Source organism: Musca domestica, unplaced genomic scaffold (genome assembly GCF_030504385.1).
Source record: "Musca domestica strain aabys unplaced genomic scaffold, Musca_domestica.polishedcontigs.V.1.1 38, whole genome shotgun sequence".
In the NCBI taxonomy this organism is placed as follows: domain Eukaryota; kingdom Metazoa; phylum Arthropoda; class Insecta; order Diptera; family Muscidae; genus Musca; species Musca domestica.
Genome location: NW_026712324.1, coordinates 2,137,354 through 2,160,121, shown reverse-complemented (window position 1 = coordinate 2,160,121; position 22,768 = coordinate 2,137,354). Strand labels below are relative to the sequence as shown.

At 33.4% G+C, this 22,768-nt stretch overlaps 1 protein-coding gene across 1 annotated transcript; it reads left to right on the top strand.

Moving 5' to 3' along the window:
• Positions 1-4,300: 4,300 nt before the first annotated feature.
• On the top strand, positions 4,301-22,511 carry LOC131804049 (uncharacterized). Its single transcript, XM_059126321.1, has 3 exons — positions 4,301-5,443; positions 5,514-7,730; positions 22,448-22,511. Exons 1-3 carry the CDS (start codon positions 4,332-4,334, stop codon positions 22,509-22,511), a joined length of 3,393 nt encoding a protein of 1,130 aa, XP_058982304.1. The 5' UTR covers positions 4,301-4,331.
• The last annotated feature ends 257 nt before the right edge of the window (positions 22,512-22,768 follow it).

The window sequence follows — 22,768 nt, the reverse complement described above, 5'->3', positions numbered from 1 at the left end:
AGAAAACTACAGAAACGGCCAAAGAGGAGGAGATAGCCAACAATCGCGCCAGCCAGTCAGCCAGCCAAATCAGTGACGCTTAAAAACGTATGAGAAAATAAAAGAAATAACAGAAAATACAGAAATTAACAACAACAACAAAAACGCATAGCCATACACACGACTCGCAGAGATTAAGGTGACCAAATCAGAGAGGTAGCTGTTTATTTGTAGAGTTTTTTATGCTTATCAAATTTGTGCAATTTATTTTGAAATCCAGATTCAATGTTGATTTAATTTGGTTATAAAAATATATAAAATATACAGAGACTGTAAAAAATATTTATAAAAATTCCAAAAAAAAAAAAAAAAATTAAAATTTTTTAAGTTTGCAAAAAAATGGATATTCAAAATTTTGACCCTTTGTGTGGAGGTACCAAACCGATATATCCCATCTTTACAACAGGCCTTGTGTTATAAGAAATATTGTGATGTGTGAAATTTGACGAGAGTTGGATGTTAATTTCGCATGCTTTGAGCGTTTTTGTTTTTCCAAATTTCGATCCTTTGTGAGGAGGTACTAGAAGAAATGGTCCCATCTCTACCATCTCTAAAACAGACCTTGTGTTGATAGAAATATTGAGATGAGGCAAGTTTGAATGGAATCGGACTTTCATTTCGGGTTTAATGAGTTTCTCGGAAATTCACAATTTTGACACTTTATGGGGGAAGTATGAGAAGGAGTGGGTCGATATATTCTATCTTACCACCAAATATTGGGTTAGTAAAAATATTGTGATGTGTAAAATGTGAAGACAATCGCACACTTATATTACATTTTATAAGAGATATAATAATTTAAAATGTTGACCCTTTGTGGGGGAGGTACTTTTGGAGTGGACCGATATTATCCATTTTCACGCAATGTTAGAACAAAATCTCTTCGAGGTAAATTATCATCTTTGAAAATTTTGATCATTTTTGTGGGAGAGGTACTAGAAGGAGTGGACCGATATTGCCCATCTCCGAACTCAATCTAATTTTGAAAATAGTATTACGATACATCAAGCTTGAACCAAATCGGATATTCCCTTCGACATTTATCGTGCTCAACAGCCCACCTGACAGACGGACGGACATCCTTAGAACCAAATGTCCTGAAACGGATTTGGCCCAAAGAGACCTAGTGTTTAAAACTGTTATTTCGGAAAAACTCGGTTGAATATGAAAAAAATCTATCCAATTTGGGCTGATATTACATATATGGTGGACAATAACCGTAAAATCGGATGAAGATGTATATCGAAGGTATATACAAATTTTCGAGCTGTATCTGATGTCCGATGTTTTCGAGCTGTATCTGATACGCATGTTTGGGACTTAAAACCTCAAATCTGATGAAACATATATATGGGAGCTATAGCTATATCTGAACCGGTTTTCACCAAATTTGTTGTACTTGCTTCTAGACTTAATTCGGTTGGATGTGGTCAGGTCTTTTGGACTGGTATTGGCCATTTGCTGCACAATTAACACGAAATCGGTTGAAGATATATATTGGAGCCATGGTAGAAGAATATAGGTAGATGCATCAACGCTTGGGAACATTGATATGTCAAAATTTTTAAAATGTTTTATGAAAAAATAAGTGAATTTTTAAACATTTTTTTTTACGACGAAAATTAGAGGTTTTTATATACATAATGCCTTTTTTCAAAATTTTTTACAAATTTTAATAATTTTTCATTCAACATTTTCAATTCCAAAATCGGTTTGGCAGTTCATTGTCCCAGCAGCTGTGTCGATGCGTCTACCTGTATTCTTCTACCGTGATTGGAGCTATTAATATTAATTTTTTTTTTTAAATCCCGATCAAAGCACATCTCCAATTACAAACTGTCATTGAAATCGAAATAAAAATCAAATTCTGGCAACTCCAAAAAATACACAGCGAATTAAGATCAGTAAAATACATTCGCCTTAAGGTATGCTACGATTTATTTTTAAAAATACAAAGATGAAAATACTTTTCATTTGTCACATCTTACAACCGTTGGGAAAATTATCTTTTATGTTAGTTTTTATATTCCCCGCCAGATGGATTTAAAACATAATGCAATTAAACAACGCCAGAGGGCGTTGCCTTCCATTTTTTCATATAGTAAAAATTTATTGGGCAGCTATGTCTAAAATCTATATAGAAGACCATATTTTCATTGTTTTTATACCCTACACCATAGTGTGGAGGGTAATATACATTTTAGACCCCACAAAGTATATATATTCTTGATCAGCATAAAATTCTATGTCGATTTAGCGATGTCCGTCCGTCGGCGGAAATCACTCTAGCATCCGAACGAAATTAAGTAGATTGATAAAATTTTACTCAAATGTATATTATGTCTGCAGGACTTTTGGTATTGAAAATGGGCCATGTAGGCCACGTTTTGGTATAGCCCCCAGTAGTGTGCTTATGGGGATGTTGGGAATTCACCACGATTTATCACGGCAAATTCTATTGGGGATGTTGATTTGGGTAAATTCACCACGGTGAATTTTAATGGGGATGTTGTCTTGGGAATTGTACCACGGCAAATTCTATTGGGGATGTTGATTAGGGTAAATTCTCCACGGTGAAATATATTGGGGATGTTGTCTTGGGAATTGTACCACGGCAAATTCTATTGGGGATGTTGATTGGGGGAAATTCAGCACGGTGAAATATATTGGGGATGTTGTCTTTTGAAATGTACCACGGTGAAATATATTGGGGATGTTGTCTTTTGAAATGTACCACGGTGAATTATATTGGGGATGTTGTCGTTTGAATTGTACCACGGCAAATTATATTGGGGATGTTGTCTTTTGAATTGTACCACGTCAAATTTTATTGGGGCTGTTGGCGTTGGCGTTGCTAGTTTTAATATGAACTACTAGATGGCGCTAAGTTTAGCGCAGACACAATCCAAAACTGTGTATGGGATGGTGAAATTTCAAGTTTTAATATTCACCACTAGCAGAGACACCCTCCGAAAAAAAAAATGTATTATGATCATATCGAGTGGGGCTAAAGAGATTCAACATGTGAGAAGTGAATATAGCAGAAACACATCTGAAAGAGGTAAGTATCGAAGAAAATCATTTTATCTAGATGGCTCTCAGAATGCTTTTACATAGTCAACATGCTGATTACTGCAGTCAAATGTGCTTATTAATTTATTTGAAAACATATATTTCAAGAAATCGACTTCAATAAATGTGATATATTATAGAAGAGTTTCAATTGACAAATATGCTGCAATTATTGATATTTCAGGGGTTTTAATTTCAGCATAGATGAAAATATAAATGAAAATATAGACAAAGAAATGACATCGAAAAATTCCGGAATAATCAAGTGAAATTCTTGAAAAACGATAACGAAGTCGAGTGGGTTGAACACGAAAATCAGCATGTTGGCTATGCAAAACATGATGAGATAAAAAGACAAAACTAACTTTTCGTTGTACTTGTTTTAATTTGTCTATAATTTTAGCGACTCAAAAATGTTCAGTTATTCCCATCGAAACGATATAGGCGACATCTAACGGTGAGTTCCATCCATACTATCCATAAATTATGTTGTAGCATAGACACACTCCAAAACTATTGAAATATGATCATATCGAATGGGGCTAGAGAGATCCACCATATGAGAAGTGAATATAGCAGAGACAAATTTGGTTAGTATCATAGTCAACAAGAAGATGTGTGTTCTATTATTTTGTCCAGATGGCTCTCCAGTCATTTCCCTCGAAACGATATAGGCGACATCTAACCACCAATTAATGTTGTAGCATATACACACTAAAAAAATGCTGCTGTAGCCAATCAAAGCAAATTCTTCTTGTGTGGACAGGCATTTTGATACATTATATCGATCGCTTTTTGATAGTTTTGTCGATGAAGAATTTGTTTACATTATGTAGCAATTTGAGAGAATTGAAACTGAAAGAGTTTCATGACAAACCCTGCATCAATTCGGTATTGAAGATTGAAGGGATTTGAAGAAGGAAACACCATTGTTTACATTAACTAACAATTGGATTTCTGTGAAATGGATATGAGAATTTGGGGGGAAGCGTTGTTGCAGAGTTTCATGACAAATTCTGCTTCAATCACAGAATTTCTATTTGTTTACAAAATGTAGTCAATAATGTATTGATTGGATTGGAAGAAATTTCAGTACTCAACAAGTCACAGATTAATAAGCATCGTTTCTTAATATTCTTAAAAAAGTTTTTATAATGTCTCAAAAAATTTGTTGGTCATGCAGCCTTTATTACAAGGAAAAAAATGAATTTGTGAAACATATGAAAAAGCATTGTATGTTTTGTGATGTTTTATGTGAAAGTGTAAACGATTTAGAATTGCACTTAGAGAACCATCATGGAGATGAGCATGTAATGAAACAAAATCGAGATCAACAACAAGAAAAACTAAAGCAGCAGCATGAAAATAAATCAGCTGTGAAGGTGGAAAAGTTTTGTGGTGATTGTGATAAAATTGTGAATAATATACGATCACACGTTCGTAGCGAAGAACATCGATCCACCGTGAGAAAAAATCTGGATTCTGACATAAAAATTGTTAAAAGTGCATTTAACAAAAATATACTCAGCTATGAGATACAAAACAATAAAGACATTTTGTACCCGATCGATTTTCTTAATGCTTCAAAAGAATTAATAATTAAAACCTTGAAAAATGAGTTAAACGGTAAAACGCTCATAAAATTTAATATGGAACTCCAAGGACTGTATGTGAAACCAAACAATGAAAAAGATGGACCTTCAACTTCCAAAGAGTTAACTATTGAAAATATATTTAATCATATTTCAAAAACAACGCTATTAACCCTGGGAGATGATTTGGAAGAGGTCGTTTTCAACCACTGTGTGGAAATTATAGCTAAATCAGAAGAGTTCCAAGAAAGAGGCTCTAATTGGGCCCTGGAGAAACTTTTAAAACTTGACATAAATGTGTTGAGAGCCAACTTAACACGTGGCTCACATTATATTCCAACTCCGAAATCATTAAGCAACAAGAAGGGTGCGTGCCTTAACATCAAAAACTATGATGACTTTTGTTTTAAGTGGTGTATGGTTGTTGCATTGGGGGAAACTGCATATGGAGATCCGAGTATAACCTCTTCATATAACGTAGACATACACCAAGATGTCATTATTCTGCAGTCTGGAATATCGCTAAATTTCGAACAATTAAATTTCCCATTGGGTCTTAAATATATAAAAAAATTTGAAATGAACAACCCAGAGATTAGCGTAAATGTTTTCGGTTATGAAAACAAGTCGGTCGTTGGTCCATATTACTTAACAAAGGAGACGAAAAGCAATCACATTAATTTAATATTGCTGCACAACGAAGAAAATTTCCATTACATTTTGGTTATGGATATGTCTTGGTAATTATAAACAAAACTTATCAATCAAAACCATATCATAATAATCATGTATTTGTTCTTTTTTTTTCAGTCTTATGCGGTCTCAATTCACAAGTCATAAGGAGAAAGGTTACTTTTGTTTTGGATGCCTGCAATGTTTCCACGATGAAAATAAATGTATGACTCACAAAAAGCAGTGTGGAAAAGTAGTCTGTGCCCTGCCGAACAAAAAAGAAGCCGTACTAAAGTTCGTCAATCACAAGAAAAAGGATAAGGTGCCTTTCGTTATTTATGCTGACTCCGAAAGTGTACTGGAAGACGTGCAGGAAGATGAGAACAATGGGGCGAGTAAAAAAACGGAAAAGGTAAAGAAGCATATTCCATGTGCTTTTAGTTATTTTATTAAATGTAGTTTTAATGAAAATTTAAATAAGTTATTTATATATAGTGGTCCCGACGCAGCAAATGTTTTTCTGAAAGAACTAATTCAGGATTGTAAATTTTTGTATGATAGTTACCTAACCAAAACGAAACCTATGAATACTCTAACCCCCGAAGAAGAGACAGCCTTTCTTAGGGATATCAATTGTCGTATATGTGGCGACATTTTAGGTAACGATAGGGTGAAAGATCATTGTCACTTAACGGGGCAATATCGAGGTGCGGTACATAACCATTGCAATCTGCAATATCATCTACCTAAATTTATTCCAATATATTTCCACAATTTTTCTTCGTACGACTGTCACCTCTTCTTTAAAGAGTTAGTTGAATTTGGAGGTGAAATAAGAGTCATACCTCAAAACAAAGAAAAATATATTTCAATGTCTTATTTCATTAATATGGATAACGAGTCAACCGACTCTAGTTCTTTAAAAAGTACAGTTGTTGTAGGAGAAGAAGAAGATTCGAGTGAGGAAGATGATGAGGAATTCCAGCAAGAAGAGGAAAGTGAGGGCAAAAAAGAGAAGAAAAAGAAAATGAATAGATTAGAGCATCGTTTCTTAGATAGTTTTCGATTTATGCCTACTAGTTTGGATAAATTAGCAAGGAATTTATCTCGAGATTCTTTTGTTGCTGTCAGATCTCATTTTCCTGATGATGAATCATTTGAACTTATGACTAGGAAAGGAGTATTTCCCTACGAATATATGTCATCATTTGAAAAATTGAAGGAGAAACAACTTCCCCCTATAGACCAATTTTATAATAAGTTGACCGATACTGAATGCTCGTCAGACGATTATAGGCATGCAACAAATGTTTGGTCACATTTTCGATGTCAAACTATGCAAGACTACATGGATTTGTACTTAAAAGCTGATGTCTTGCTTTTAGCAGACGTATTTGAAAATTTCAGGAGCTTATGTATGCGAATTCACGAACTGGACCCTTGTCAATATCTCACAGCACCATCTCTATCTTGGGATGCAATGCTACTATGTACTAAAGTCGAACTTGAGCTACTCAGAGATATAGACATGTACAATTTCTGCAAAAATGGTATTCGGGGAGGGCTTACCCAGTGCTCAAACAGACACTCGGTAGCAAATAATGAAGATGCTCCCAATTATAATAGTGCCAAACCAGAGGTAAATATCTATTATTTGGATGTAAATAATTTATATGGTACAGTTATGACTGAGTGTCTCCCTGAAAAAGATTTTAGATGGGTGGAGGGTTATGAAATGGAGAAATTCAATGATCCAGCTGTAATATTATCTATTCCTGACAACGCTCCTACTGGTTTTATTTTAGAGGTTGATATTGAATATCCACCGCACCTTCACGACAAACATAACGATTTACCTTTTTTGGCGGAGAAAAAGTGTGTTGAAGGCTCAAAAACTGAAAAACTGATTGCAGATTTTACTGACAAAACATCATACACCATACACTACAAATTACTTAAGCAATCTCTGAAACATGGACTAATTCTTAAGAAAGTCCATAGAGTTTTGGCTTTCACACAAAGCGCTTGGTTAGCTCCTTACATACTGAAGAATAATGAACATAGGGAAAAGGCTGAAAATGCCTTTGAAAAAGATTTTTTTAAATTATTGAATAACTCTTCATTCGGTAAGACAATGGAGAATATCGACAAAAGAAAAACTGTGAAAATTGTGACAATGTGGGTAGATGAGGCAAACCAAAGAAGAAGGAATGTTGCTAGTAAATTAATCTCGAAGCCAAATTTTCACAGCCTTTCGATATTCTCCGAAAATATGGTTGCTATTCAAATTAGGAATGTCAGAGTAAAATATGATAGACCATTGTACTTAGGGTTCTGCATATTAGATTTATCAAAGTGGGTGATGTATGATTTTCTGTATGATTTTCTAAAAGTGAAATTTGGTGAGGATTTTATTCTAAATTATATGGATACAGATTCGTTCATATTAACATTTTACGGACGGAATTTGTATTCCGAATTATCTTTAGATGAAATATTGGCTAGATTTGACACCTCAGGGTTTTCAAAAGAAAATAAATATAAACTTCCTCTAATTAATAAGAAAAAACTTGGCATGATGAAAGATGAGAATGACGGAAAAACAATGGTTGAATTTGTAGGCCTTCGTCCTAAAATGTATGCCATCAATGTAGTTGATAGCGAAGAATTAAAAAAATCTAAGGGAGTTAAAAAGTCGGTCCTAAAAAAGTATACTATAGATAAATATCGAGAATGTCTTTATAACAAAAAGGTTTTTTACGGTACCATGTTTTCGTTTAGGTCAAGGCAGCATACAATATATACAGACAAAATTACTAAAATATCGCTAAGCCATCAAGATGATAAACGATTTATTCTAGAGGATGGTATTCACACCTATGCTTGGGGCCACTATAGATTAAATAACCTTCATGAAACAAATGTAAATAACTCAAATGAATCTGTCTCAATGGACTTGGATTAAAATATAAATTTAATTATGATTTAAGTTTCAATATACAGATAAAAGAGCATAGTAATAATATTAATTTAATTGTCTTTATTCACTACAAATGTCATCATATTAATATTTTCTCGCAACACAAAATGTTTAATTTTTAAGTAAATATAAGTGTATTATATTTTAACTAGTCTTTAACTATTCTTATTATAAAATAAAACAAAATATTTTTGTTTATAAATTTATGTAAATTGCGTTTTATTGAAATATTCTTGCAAAGGTGAGTATAAAATAGATTATACTACTTTTCGTACAATTCCTGTTAATGGAACGTACTCGACCAGACGATCATGTATAATTAAACAGTACGCAGAAGTGTTTTGTGGAATTGGTTTATTGGTTTCAAATTGGATTTTTAAATCGATTGGTCCATTCTTAACAGCTTCGTTTTGATTGCTAATGTCAATAACGGCGATGGGCTTGTCTTTAAAACTTGCATATGTAAGAAGTGGTTGTGGCTCCCTCATGTAATATGATTGTTGAAACTTTGTATACATGTCATATAGTACTGCATAGCCATTTTCTTCGAACTTTACATTCAAATCATCGTAAGGATAGGTTTCAGAGTTCAAGTGAACTTTGATGTTTTTAAGTTCGCAATGTTCCAGCTTGTTGTCTTTTTCAAATATCAAAGCAACATATCGTGGTCTTTCATGATTGACAGACAATTTAACACTCCAACTGTGTTGTCTTCCACCAGCAAAAGTTGGATTAAAGTAGCAGTCCCAGCTGCGGAATGCTAAAGGCAACGCTTTTCCATCCTTAATAGTTTTCAAGAAGCTGATTTTTCTATAGTCTGATAATTGAATGTGTTGTACTTTCCATACAACATTTGTTATGGTGAGTTTAATTTCCTCCGTATCCATGGTTGAATAACACACATTTTTATCGTTGGCACTACGCAAAAGAATCAAGTCATGCTTGCTGTTGCAAATTACTTTATCAAAGTCCTCTGCGAACCCTAGTAGACGGTTTAAGGGTACACAAAAATTAAAGTATCCTACTGATAAATCATTATCAGCTTTCCATCCCGCTTTGCTCATAACCTTACTTTCGGATTCGCTTAGAGAAATCCAATTTTTAATTTCTGTAGTTATTCCTAGATAACGAGTACGATCAATTTCAACACCATTTAGTTCATAGCGAATTTCATCAAACATGTATCCCACACAATTATTTCTCAGTCTTGCATTTTGCGATACTTCTCCCTTGCTATTTTTCAAATTTCCTTCAATGAATAGATAACTCTCCGATGGAAGTATGTAAAGATCCTGATTTTGTATACTTATCCGAATTTCATCATTATTTTTAAATGATTGAATATATGGAACATAGCTGTGGTAGTCTCTCTTTACAATATTCTCATCCGAGAATGGACGCTCATTAATGTTAAGTATTTCAGACATTTGGTTTGACTTTAAGCTTAATAAGTTTTAAAAACTCTTTATTTTCCTTTGAAATTGTAGGTCTTGTCGGTTTGACAACTTTGTGTTGAATGTGTCTTGGTATTTGTTTATGATTGTATTTATTGTAGATAATCATGATTGCATTGGTCTTATATGAATACGTAGCGTGATTTCTTCCTCTCTAAAATTTATAAAGCGACCTTCTTGATCTACTATCTTTATCTCCAGACGACCGATTTCTTTGACGTTCACTGGTAAATAAATGAGATTCATTGGCCTCTCTACCAATTTATATCCCGGAGGAACATTAAGAGCAAATTCATGTAGAATATGCGTTGGCGACCCATTCATGAATGATCCAGTTACAATATTGCAGTGTATTTGTATGGCATTAACCTTTAAAATGTCGACTTGAAGGTTTGAAGTATGTTTTTTCCCAGATTCTAAGATTTTTTCGGTAAAACCAAAAAGCTTGCCTATAGATTTTTCTTTATCAAAGTAAATAGGATCATGAGAAGACATGATTTCTACTTTTAGCGTATTATTATTCGCCTTAATTTCAATGGATCTATTCTCGTGGATAGTTTTATATTCCGTTTCCAAGTAATTCGCAATATCTTGCAATTCATAGGATCCTATAGGTATTTTTATAATATTGTCTCCAATGTGAAAGAGATTGTTATCATTATCCACATTGGGTATTGAATTGTATGATTGGAAATCTATTAGGCAACACTCATAACTACTATTTCCCAATTCAATTGGGGGTAAATATGTTGAATGTAGAATTGGAGATTTACCGGACACAGTAAACGTTCTTGACATTGCAAAATTCTTTGTCGTAATAATTGAAACACAAAATATGCATACGTATATATGGGTTTTTATTTATTTAAATATATGCTTGTATATTGTATATCTACATATTAAGATTATATGATATGATTCTTATCTATCCATGAATTATGTTTGTCTGAGAATCCCAGCCACTTAACCAAGACTTTATTACCTTTTGTTTTTAAAATTTTCTCAACTAAATACGTGTTGGGATATTTTGTGGGTAAAAGTTCTTCTTTGTAGAAACATCCTTGGATGGGATTTCCTTCATAGTCTTCTAATAAATAAGTAGCGGGGTTTGTTATTCTTATTGTTCTTATCTTGAATATTTCCGTAGTCCAATTTGGCGTGTATCCCTTTTCAAATTGATGTTTATATTTGCTAATGCGTACATGATCACCCACACGAAAGTTTTGTCTCCTAAAAATTTTTAAGTGGTTATAAGCAGATTGCAACAATGCCTTCTCATTCGATGAATTTACTTGAATAGGGGCCATTTTTATTGTTCGATGAGGTGTTTTATTGTATTGTTTAACCAATTCTCTATAAACATCAATCCATAGATAATTCCCATTATAACTGAACTCCTTCCACATTAGCGACTTCAAAGTTCTATTAAAACGCTCAACAATTGAGGCCTTCAATACACTATATGTGGAGTAGTGGTTTATGGAATATTTCTGCATTAGTTTTTTAAAATCTGTGTTGAAAAATTCTTTTCCATCATCGGTTTGCAAATTTTTTGGAATTCTTCCTCTTTGTAAGATTTTTTCAAAAGCCATAGAAACATCCGTTGCCGTTTTTGTTTTAAGGGCTTCACACCATGCGAATTTCGAAAATGTATCGATGACAGTTAGCAAAAATCGGAACCCCTTGTTTGCTTTTGAGTAACTGCCCATTTCAACTAAATCTGCTTGCCAGAGATCATCAATACCCTTTGTAATAACCCTTCGTCTTGGAAAGTTTTTTCGTGCTTGATGATGAAGTTCATTTACCAAACCCCGCTTTTCCATTGTTTTATTCGGTATGATATATTAAAGCTGGTGAGTTGAATGGAGCTTGCGATAAGGCTTTAAATATTTCGTTTTGTGAACGTTTGAGTTGTGATATTTCTTCTCTTAGGAAGGTGCACTCTTGAATGAAATTTTTCTTTAAAATTTCTTGAATGTGCTTGATTTGCGTATGTACGTATGCTTGGTTGACCGCATCCGCTCCTTCTGCTGGAGATGCAACATTCCTAATCTTTTTATTTTGCACGTTAAGGTTGTTATCTTCATCAATATTGACTCCCAATAATCTCGAAACATTTTCTCTCACTGCTATTGATTGATTTTTTTGATTGTAATGATGTCCAAACTTGTCAACAGTCATATGTTGTATGCTCCTTGAGAGTATTATTTAATATATTATATTTCCTTCTCGCAGTTCCTCGATAATAGAAACAATTTCATTAGTATGGTTATTGTTTCCGGCTTGTTGTGATGCCAACAACAGCTTTAATCGTTCTATCAATTCGTTGGGATCGTCCCAGTATATATAGTTGGGTTTACCAGGATTTATTGTCAGTAAGCCTTTGCCGCTGTGAGTATCCTCTATTATATTTTTTATTATTTTCTTATATTTTTGTCCCCTGTTGGACTTTGTTCGTCCATTAGATTCATAGTTTATTTTATGCGCATTTGTGTCTAATAATATTGTTTTGTAAATATCGAGTTCTGTATGATCATAGTTCTTGGGGTCTTGATAAAACAACAGTTCAAACAAACCGGGTGTTAATGCCCAATTTTTATTTCCAATCATAATCTTTTCATTGCTTATTTTGAGTGGTTGGTCCCCAAATCTCCATTCTCCATTGTTATCTTTGTGTGGACCATAGACTACATCTAGTTTTTTAATTTTCTTCAAGAATGATAGATTCATAGGTTCCTCATTGTTGGAATAAAATTTGTCGTCGTCTTGTGATGTATTAAAGGAATCGAAATTTTGTGTGTAATCTACTTTATGCTTTAACCCCTCCAATGCATTGGAATCTAACTTAACATCTGGTTTATAATTCTTAAGGGGTGTACTTGTAATAATAGAATCTCTGTACATTTCCATTTTCTCTTTCTTAGGCATAATCATTTTGGAAGTATTTTCAGTTGAAAGCTTTAGTAGTTTGTTTATTGGCTCCGTTATTGGTTTGAAAGTATTTTTCAATTCTGTAGTTTTAGCTTCTTCACCCATTTTAATGCTTTGAAATTTCTTTTTCAAGACATTTCTGGACTTAACAAGCCGTTTCAGCATTTCCTCCTCCATGGCTGTAGGTGCACTAATATAAATTAACATTTGCAAATACATTAAATAATATTAAGGTTGAATAAATATATGAAAGCCTTTTCTGTATCTTCCAGAGTGAATTTCGTCATCCTTGGAAATCGTTAGAAATCCATACTTTTCCTTCCAGCATTCATGACAAATTTTTTTGAAATCTTCAAAACTAATGTCACATCCGACGTGATCATTAAATATATGTCTTAAATTCAGATCATCTTGTTTAAACACGATTATAAAATTCGCATTATCACGCAATAAATGTTTTGGTATACGTGTGTATGTTTGACACAAATAAAACGAATCAACATTCTTATGTCGCCCCATACTGAAGTAATTTTTAATGTTGTTTTGTTTATCGCATGCAACATCATCAAAAATCATGATTGAGTTTGGCTTTATTTCGTCCGTTTGTATAACATCGTCATTGTTATTAAATGTATACAATCTCATCCCCTTTATAGTGGATATCAGTTTCTTTAGGTACTCATATTTTGTCTGATACAGCGATTTTGAGTAAATGTAAACATTTTCAAATTTTAATCCATTGGGGCTTTCTATCAAACTAAGCATCACATTAGTCTTTCCACAATTTGATGGTCCTACTATTAAGGCTCGTATAGAATCAGGCAGCAAAGTACTATGTCGAGGGGTCTTTCTTTGCATAAAATCCACATTTTGAACAATTATTTTAGCTTGTTGTTCCAGTAATCTCATGATTTAAACTAATGAGTAGTTTTAAGAAAACATTCATATTTATAATATAATCAAATATCGATATTTCTTTCGTTCAGCGTCCCGCTAAAAAGTATAAAATGATTGTTTACAACACGAAGCGATTTATTAGAAAGAAACACGTTCAAGGAGGAGGACTGGTAAATAAGTTGATTAACTCTTTACCCGTTGAACTTCATTTACCAGGATATCAATTTTGTGGACCTGGAACAAAGCTAGAAAAACGTATTCAAAGAGGAGATCAAGGTATTAATCCATTAGATGCAGCGTGTAGAGCACACGATATTGCCTATTCACAAAATAAAGATATTGAACAACGTCACATTGCTGATCGTGAACTAACTGAACGGGCTTGGGAGCGAGTAAAATCGAAAAATAGTAACATTGGAGAAAAAATTAGCGCATATCTTGTAACTAACATAATGAAGGCTAAGACAAAGCTAGGCATGGGTAATAAAAACCCCAAACAAATATTGGGTCAACAACTTTTTAAAAACGCTTTAAAAAAAGCTACAAGTTCCCTTAAAAGCAAAAAACCAACTGATATTGATGAAGCCATAAAAATAGCCAGACATGAAATACAAAAGACGTTTCGAGGAAAAAAATCAAAGGTCGCTATACCGCGAGTAATAAGCGTGCCCAAAAGAGGTGGATTTCTTCCTCTCATTCCCATTCTAACTGGATTAGGAGCATTGGGAGCCTTAGCATCGGGTAGTTCAGCAATTACCAATGCCGTTTTAAATGCAAAAAAAGCCAAACAAGAGTTGGATGAACAAACCAGACATAACAAAACAATAGAAGCTATAGCTATGGGTAAAGGTCTCTATCTCAAACCATATAAAAAGGGCTATGGAATTTATGTTGATGAAAATAAAACTCCAAAAAACTAATTAAGCAGCTACCCAAAGGTCCTCTAACCGATGTAAATATTAGTTTTTTTGGGAAAAAATATATACCTCACTTTAGAGGTGTTTATATGCGTGATAATCTACCTAAGAAACCACATCGAATTGAATGTGGTATCATAAATTTGGATGTTAGCAGTGGACCTGGCACGCATTGGGTGGCATATAATAAAATCAATAATAATATCGAGTATTACGACAGTTTCGGTAATCTTCAACCCCCGATAGAAGTTTTACGCTATTTGGGACCAGCTATTACATACAATTATAAAAGAGATCAACGATTTCATACATACAATTGTGGACATCTTTGTTTAAAGTTTTTATTGGACATGAACAAAATTTTATAAATACTCCAACATCGATGATATCCCCTCCATTCAAATTCAACTTTCCTAAGAAGATGATTGAAATCAATAGATCGGATATTGCACTGGTTGATTTTCAATATTGCCATGGAAACCACAAGAGTATTTTCGTGAAGGAACTATCATATATGTGTGGTGCTTCTGTTGTTCCAGATTATTTTTTGTTTCGTCCACCTTTTAATATAAAAGAACTTACTGGGGAAGCATGCAGAACAAATGCCTACACCAAGACACATGTGAATGGCTTAGATTGGACAGATGGAGAAAAAAATTATAATGATGTCGAGAAAGCTCTTACACCATTGAACAATTATCAATATATTTTTGTTGTTGGACAAGAAAAGAAAATCTTTTTACAGAAATATATTCATTCTACCATTATAAATTTAGAAAATAATATGAAACTTCGAGCTTGCCAAAATTATTTTACAAACTGTCCTATACATTTGGACACTAGATTTAAGTGTGCCGTAAATAATATATTTAAGATATTTGTATTCATTGAACAAAACTGGAAAGAACTTGGCTACATACTAGACGATGAAATTAATAAAGTTAATAAATAAAAACAAGCAACTGTATTATTTGCATAAAACTTTATTTAAAGCATTAAAGGTAATGAAAGTGAACAATAATAAGAAAATGGGTGAACATTTACTCGCTCCACGACCACAAACATCTACACCAATTTCAGAAGGTGTACAATTCCAATTTTTTGAAATAGTTGGGACATTAGTTGTTTCACGCCCTTCCAGTAATGGGCAACGATATGTCAACCTTGAATGCTCAGTAACAGGACAATCAGTTTGATCCCAACTATGAATGTTTACTTTACAAAAATAACATCTGGTAATATCTCCTACTCCAGTATAATAAAGTCCTACTGCAGCCATTGTCTTGGGATCTGGATAATTTAAAGGCCAGCGAGCAAAGGTTTTTAAGCGTTCGTCTTCCTTATTAAGAATAGACATCTTCCTCTCTAAAGCTTCACTAATAAACTGAAATATTTCTCTGCACACATTAAAATGAAAACAGCTTGCAATTTTTAGTTTCAAACAAAATATTTATTTACTTTTCAGTTTATGTTAAATATGGTTGATAAAAATAATCTGGTTGATCCAAATGTTTTAATTCTAGTTTGTAAAGACTCTTTCCGCTTCCATCTTTCAACACAGTTTTCGTCACAGAATAACCCCCACCAGCTATTTCTTTTATGTATTCATCCGCCAGCGAGAGGAATCTTGACGGCAAATAGAGGATAGCATCATTAATTTTCAGCACAATTCTTTCCCCATATTTTGTATTTGTTCTAAAGGCGCCATGGATGTTGTATTCTTTGTTATCCTCCATTTCTTTCAAAGTTATTATTTTTTTATAACTGAAAGAATTGAATAAGTTTATTAAATCTGCGTTCGCCATAATATCACGTTCAATGTTTAATTTTATACTGTGAGCCTTACTTGAAATTGTCTTCTATATATACGAATATTTAACGCGAATTTCACAATATTACAGAGTTACTAGAGTTTTTAATTTTGAGCATAGTTAAGCATGTTCTCATTCATGCTCCAATCTATCGTTGAAGCAGAATTTGTCATGAAACTCTGCAACAACGCTTCCCCCCAAATTCTCATATCCATTTCACAGAAATCCAATTGTTAGTTAATGTAAACAATGGTGTTTCCTTCTTCAAATCCCTTCAATCTTCAATACCGAATTGATGCAGGGTTTGTCATGAAACTCTTTCAGTTTCAATTCTCTCAAATTGCTACATAATGTAAACAAATTCTTCATCGACAAAACTATCAAAAAGCGATCGATATAATGTATCAAAATGCCTGTCCACACAAGAAGAATTTGCTTTGATTGGCTACAGCAGCATTTTTTTAGTGTGTATATGCTACAACATTAATTGGTGGTTAGATGTCGCCTATATCGTTTCGAGGGAAATGACTGGAGAGCCATCTGGACAAAATAATAGAACACACATCTTCTTGTTGACTATGATACTAACCAAATTTGTCTCTGCTATATTCACTTCTCATATGGTGGATCTCTCTAGCCCCATTCGATATGATCATATTTCAATAGTTTTGGAGTGTGTCTATGCTACAACATAATTTATGGATAGTATGGATGGAACTCACCGTTAGATGTCGCCTATATCGTTTCGATGGGAATAACTGAACATTTTTGAGTCGCTAAAATTATAGACAAATTAAAACAAGTACAACGAAAAGTTAGTTTTGTCTTTTTATCTCATCATGTTTTGCATAGCCAACATGCTGATTTTCGTGTTCAACCCACTCGACTTCGTTATCGTTTTTCAAGAATTTCACTTGATTATTCCGGAATTTTTCGATGTCATTTCTTTGTCTATATTTTCATTTATATTTTCATCTATGCTGAAATTAAAACCCCTGAAATATCAATAATTGCAGCATATTTGTCAATTGAAACTCTTCTATAATATATCACATTTATTGAAGTCGATTTCTTGAAATATATGTTTTCAAATAAATTAATAAGCACATTTGACTGCAGTAATCAGCATGTTGACTATGTAAAAGCATTCTGAGAGCCATCTAGATAAAATGATTTTCTTCGATACTTACCTCTTTCAGATGTGTTTCTGCTATATTCACTTCTCACATGTTGAATCTCTTTAGCCCCACTCGATATGATCATAATACATTTTTTTTTTCGGAGGGTGTCTCTGCTAGTGGTGAATATTAAAACTTGAAATTTCACCATCCCATACACAGTTTTGGATTGTGTCTGCGCTAAACTTAGCGCCATCTAGTAGTTCATATTAAAACTAGCAACGCCAACGCCAACAGCCCCAATAAAATTTGACGTGGTACAATTCAAAAGACAACATCCCCAATATAATTTGCCGTGGTACAATTCAAACGACAACATCCCCAATATAATTCACCGTGGTACATTTCAAAAGACAACATCCCCAATATATTTCACCGTGGTACATTTCAAAAGACAACATCCCCAATATATTTCACCGTGCTGAATTTCCCCCAATCAACATCCCCAATAGAATTTGCCGTGGTACAATTCCCAAGACAACATCCCCAATATATTTCACCGTGGAGAATTTACCCTAATCAACATCCCCAATAGAATTTGCCGTGGTACAATTCCCAAGACAACATCCCCATTAAAATTCACCGTGGTGAATTTACCCAAATCAACATCCCCAATAGAATTTGCCGTGATAAATCGTGGTGAATTCCCAACATCCCCATAAGCACACTACTGCCCCCATATAACGGTGCCTCCCGATATTCGGTATTTTGAGGACTTTAGCGATATTATTCACCGGATTAATTTTAAATTTGGTATTTGAAGTTCGCAATGGATACTACAGCCTACGACAGGAAATTGTCTGTGCAGGTCCACGTCTTCGTATAGCCCCCATATAACGGTACCTCCCGATATTCGGTACTATTCACCGGAATTTTTTCAAATTTGGTAATTGAAGTTCGTGAAGTATACTACAGCCTAAGACAGAAAATTGTCTGTTCAGGCCCACGTCTTCGTATAGCCCCCATATAACGGTACCTCCCGATATTTGTTATTTTGATGATTTCAGCGACATTATTCATCGGAATTGTTTCAAATTTGGTATTTGAAGTTCGTAATGAATACTGCAGCCTCAGGCAGAAACTTGTCTGTGCAGGTCCACATTTTGGTATAGCCCCCATATAATAGTACCTCCCTATATTGATGATTTTAGCTACATTATTCGCCGATTTTTGTAATGGCTTTTGACAAAATTGCCTATGCAGGTCCACATTGTCGTTTAGACCCTAATATGACGGCTATATTTTGTGTTTTTAAGATTTTAACAGAATTTTTAACGGATTTTATTTATTTTTTTTAATTGCCAAATTCGTTCCAATGCTGGAGGGTATTCAAAGTTCGGCCCGGCTGGCTTTTTTACTTGTTAATATTTTTTAAAGACCAATTTTGGTGGATTTTTTTCAAGTTTTCTTTAAGGGTTTTTTTAAGAATTTTTCTTGAAGGAGTAATAGGCCAAAATGGCGGATTTTTAGGAGTATTTGTTCAGGGACCAACATATTGATAATATTAAAGAGGACGAATAAAGTTTTTTTTAAAAATATTTTTAGAGACCAATAATTTGTCAATGGCCTTGGAACCTCTTATTTTTTTATATTTTGTAGAACGACCTTCGAATCAACAACATAATCTGTTTCACCATTATTCCTCAATAAAACCTCTTTTTCTTTTCCAAAACTTGGCCTTTTTCAAATTCCAATTCCGTGATCAAAATAAAAACGAAAGTTGTCAACAGCACTGACTTGTCGAGATGTGATCTGCTCTGTGTGTGTGATTCTATTATTTTCGATTGCAAATCGAAATAATTTCACTTTTAGTATTCCAATTCTTTTCATGTATGTCTTCTTCGTATCTTTTTTTTTCTTTTGTTATGTGCTTTTTTCAAAGCCAAACCAAACAAAAACGACTTTTTCTTTGATGAAATGACTTGAATGCCAGCCATTATTTAGTCGATTGCCTTGATGTAGTCTAAAATATTAGTTCTATTGTCTGGGGGCCAAATCAATTTCCCAAATAAATATTTTTTTTTTGGTTAAAAAATAGAAAAAAACAAAACCCTTTTGAGAACAAACCATCAAACACCTCTTTGCCGCCAATGCACACCAATGACGAAAGTCCCACCGAAAAAAAGAAACACGAGACAAATAAATCGTTAAATTCCCATAAATTTGACTTTCATCATTAATCAAAGCAATTAAGTCAACAAAAAAACGAAGTGGCGATTGGCCAACATCAGTACTGCCCAAAAGAAACGAGAACAACGAAGAAGCATCAATTGGGCAAGAAATCACCCAGTTCTGTTACTAATGACCAAAGTTTAGGGTTCATAATTTAAAATAAATTTTTTATATTCTTTTGATTCTAATTCCGTTGATTCAGTTTCCGTTGCATTTGTAGCTCTGATGGCTCTTTGAAAAATATTTTTAAAAAATCTACGTTTGTAGCTCTGATGGCTCTTTGAAAAATATTTTTAAAAAAAATCCACGTTTGTAGCTCTGATGGCTCTTTGAAAAATATTTTTAAAAAAACCACGTTTGCAGCTCTGATGGGTCTTTGAAAAATATTTTTAAAAAAACCACTCTCAAAAGGGTTTTAAAAAAATCCACGTTTGTAGTTCTGATGGCTCTTTGAAAAATATTTTTAAAAAAACCACTCTCAAAAGGGTTTTTAAAAAATCCACGTTTGTAGTTCTGATGGCTCTTTAAAAAATATTTTTAAAAAAACCACTCTCAAAAGGGTTTTTAAAAAATCCACGTTTGTAGTTCTGACGGCTCTTTGAAAAATATTTTTAAAAAATCCACGTTTGTAGTTCTGATGGCTCTTTGAAAAATATTTTTAAAAAATCCACGTTTGTAGCTCTGAGGCTTCTTTAGTGGAAAAAATATTTTTAAAAAACCCACGTCTGCTTCTTTGGTGAAAAATATTTTTAAAAAATCCACGTCTGCTTCTTTAGTGGAAAAAATATTTTTAAAAAATCCACGTCGGCTTCTTTAGTGGAAAAAATATTTTTGAAAAATCCACGTCGGCTTCTTTAGTGGAAAAAATATTTTTAAAAAATCCACGTCGGCTTCTTTAGTGGAAAAAATATTTTTAAAAAATCCACGTCGGCTTCTTTAGTGGAAAAAATATTTTTAAAAAATCCACGTCGGCTTCTTTAGTGGAAAAAATATTTTTAAAAAATCCACGTCGGCTTCTTTAGTAGAAAGAATATTTTTAAAAAAATCCACGTCGGCTTCTTTAGTGGAAAAACTATTTTTAAAAAATTTACGTCGGCTTCTTTAGTGGAAAACTATTTTTAAAAAATCCACGTCTGCCTCTTTAGGGGAAAAATATTTAAAAAAAATCCACGTCGGCTTCTTTAGTGGAAAAAATATTTTTAAAAAATTTACGTCGGCTTCTTTAGTGGAAAACTATTTTTAAAAAATCGACGTCTGCTTCTTTTGTGAAAAATATTTTTAAAAAATCCACGTCTGCTTCTTTTGTGGAAAAATTAGTATTAAAACATCCACGTCTGCTTATTTAGTGGAAAAATATTTTTAAAACATCCACGTTTGTTTCTTTGGTGGAAAAAATATTGTCAAAAAATTCACAATTGTTTCTTTAGTGGAAAAAATATTTTTAAAAATCCAGGTTTGTTTCTTTAGTGGAAAAAATATATTTTTTTTAAAATCCAAGTTTGTTTCTTTAGTGGAAAAAATATTTTTAAAAAATCCACGTTTGCTTCTTTAGTGAAAAAATATTTTTAAAAAATCCACGTTTGTTTTTTAGTGGAAAAAATATTTTTAAAAAATCCACGTTTGCTTCTTTAATGGAAAAAATATTTTTAAAACAAGTCACCTTTGCATTTTTGATGAAAAAATATTTTTAAAAAATCCATTTTTATTTCTTTGGTGGAAAAGATATTTTTATAAAAATCGACGTTTGTTTTTTTATTAAAAAAAATATTTTTAAAAAATTCAAATCTTGTTATCCTTTAAAAAAAATAAAATACCCACGTTTGTTTGCTTTTGCTATGGAAATCTTTGCAGATCTTCAAATCTCAATCAATCAAATTCCTTAGCCACACGTTTAAATGTGTAACGAATTTCTGCCAAAATAAGCACCTTTCGTTTTGCTCCGCTTTAAAATCGTATGATTATTTGACACCCAGCACTGATGGGGCAGCCACATGATCGGATATCAGCCCCGCATTCATTTGTCCATCATTTGTAAAATAAATTAATGCTGACAGCCAGAATGGAGGAGAATAGATAGTTTTCTCGGTTAACGAATCCATTCATTAAAAAGAAAAGTGATGGATGGTCGGAAGATTTCTTGATTACAAAATACCAATACAGCTCATCGATATCGATCGATGGCTAACAAAAAAGTTGGCCAGATGCTGTGCCATCCAACGATTTGGAGTAGAAATTTTGCCCACCAGAAAAAAAATCTGCACACCAGCCACGCTCGGCCAATAAAAAAGCGCAGCGAATGCGGATCGTCGATGCGAATTTAAATAACAACAATAAATGTGATAATGAAGATGATAATGGAAAACAATGCGACTAATCCATGTGGAGTTTGAACTCCATTTCGAGGCAATACGGGACGGCGATCACTTACAAACACACATACACACTTTAGTTGGGGCAAGTTCAACGAAAGTGAACTCGATTAAAATAGTGGGGCCGGCGGTCCATCTGACACAAACTCAATTTCATTATTTGTTTAGCTATTTTTGATGAATGGTCAGTCAGTCGGTCATTCAGTCAGTGAAATTATAGTGTTGAGTTCCAACCATAGAGGGGGGTACTCCGCACATATATGTTCGCACATTCATCAGGCATTCGTTCTTGGCTTTTGTTGAGGTTTTTATTTCTGTTTTTTGATTTTCTTCTCTTTTTTATAATCTCTTTGTTTTCATCAGATATTTATCTATGACGGCCAGAGATGCTGACCACCATCATTTGCTGAAAATCGAGAAAAAGTAAGATCACCATAACAACAACAACAACTGCCACCACGACAATAGCTGTAAAAGTAACTCTAGTATCGACATGACATCGTCATTGACTTGACTATAATAAAAGTTTTAGTGTGGAAACAACAACAACACCAACAATTATGAATTGTATGTAGTGCAGCTACAGACATATGTGTATGTTTGTATGTAAGCCGGAATGTATCTGAGCTCTGAAATGTAACGAATTTTACAGAGGAACTAAACTGATATGGACTTTCTCTCAAT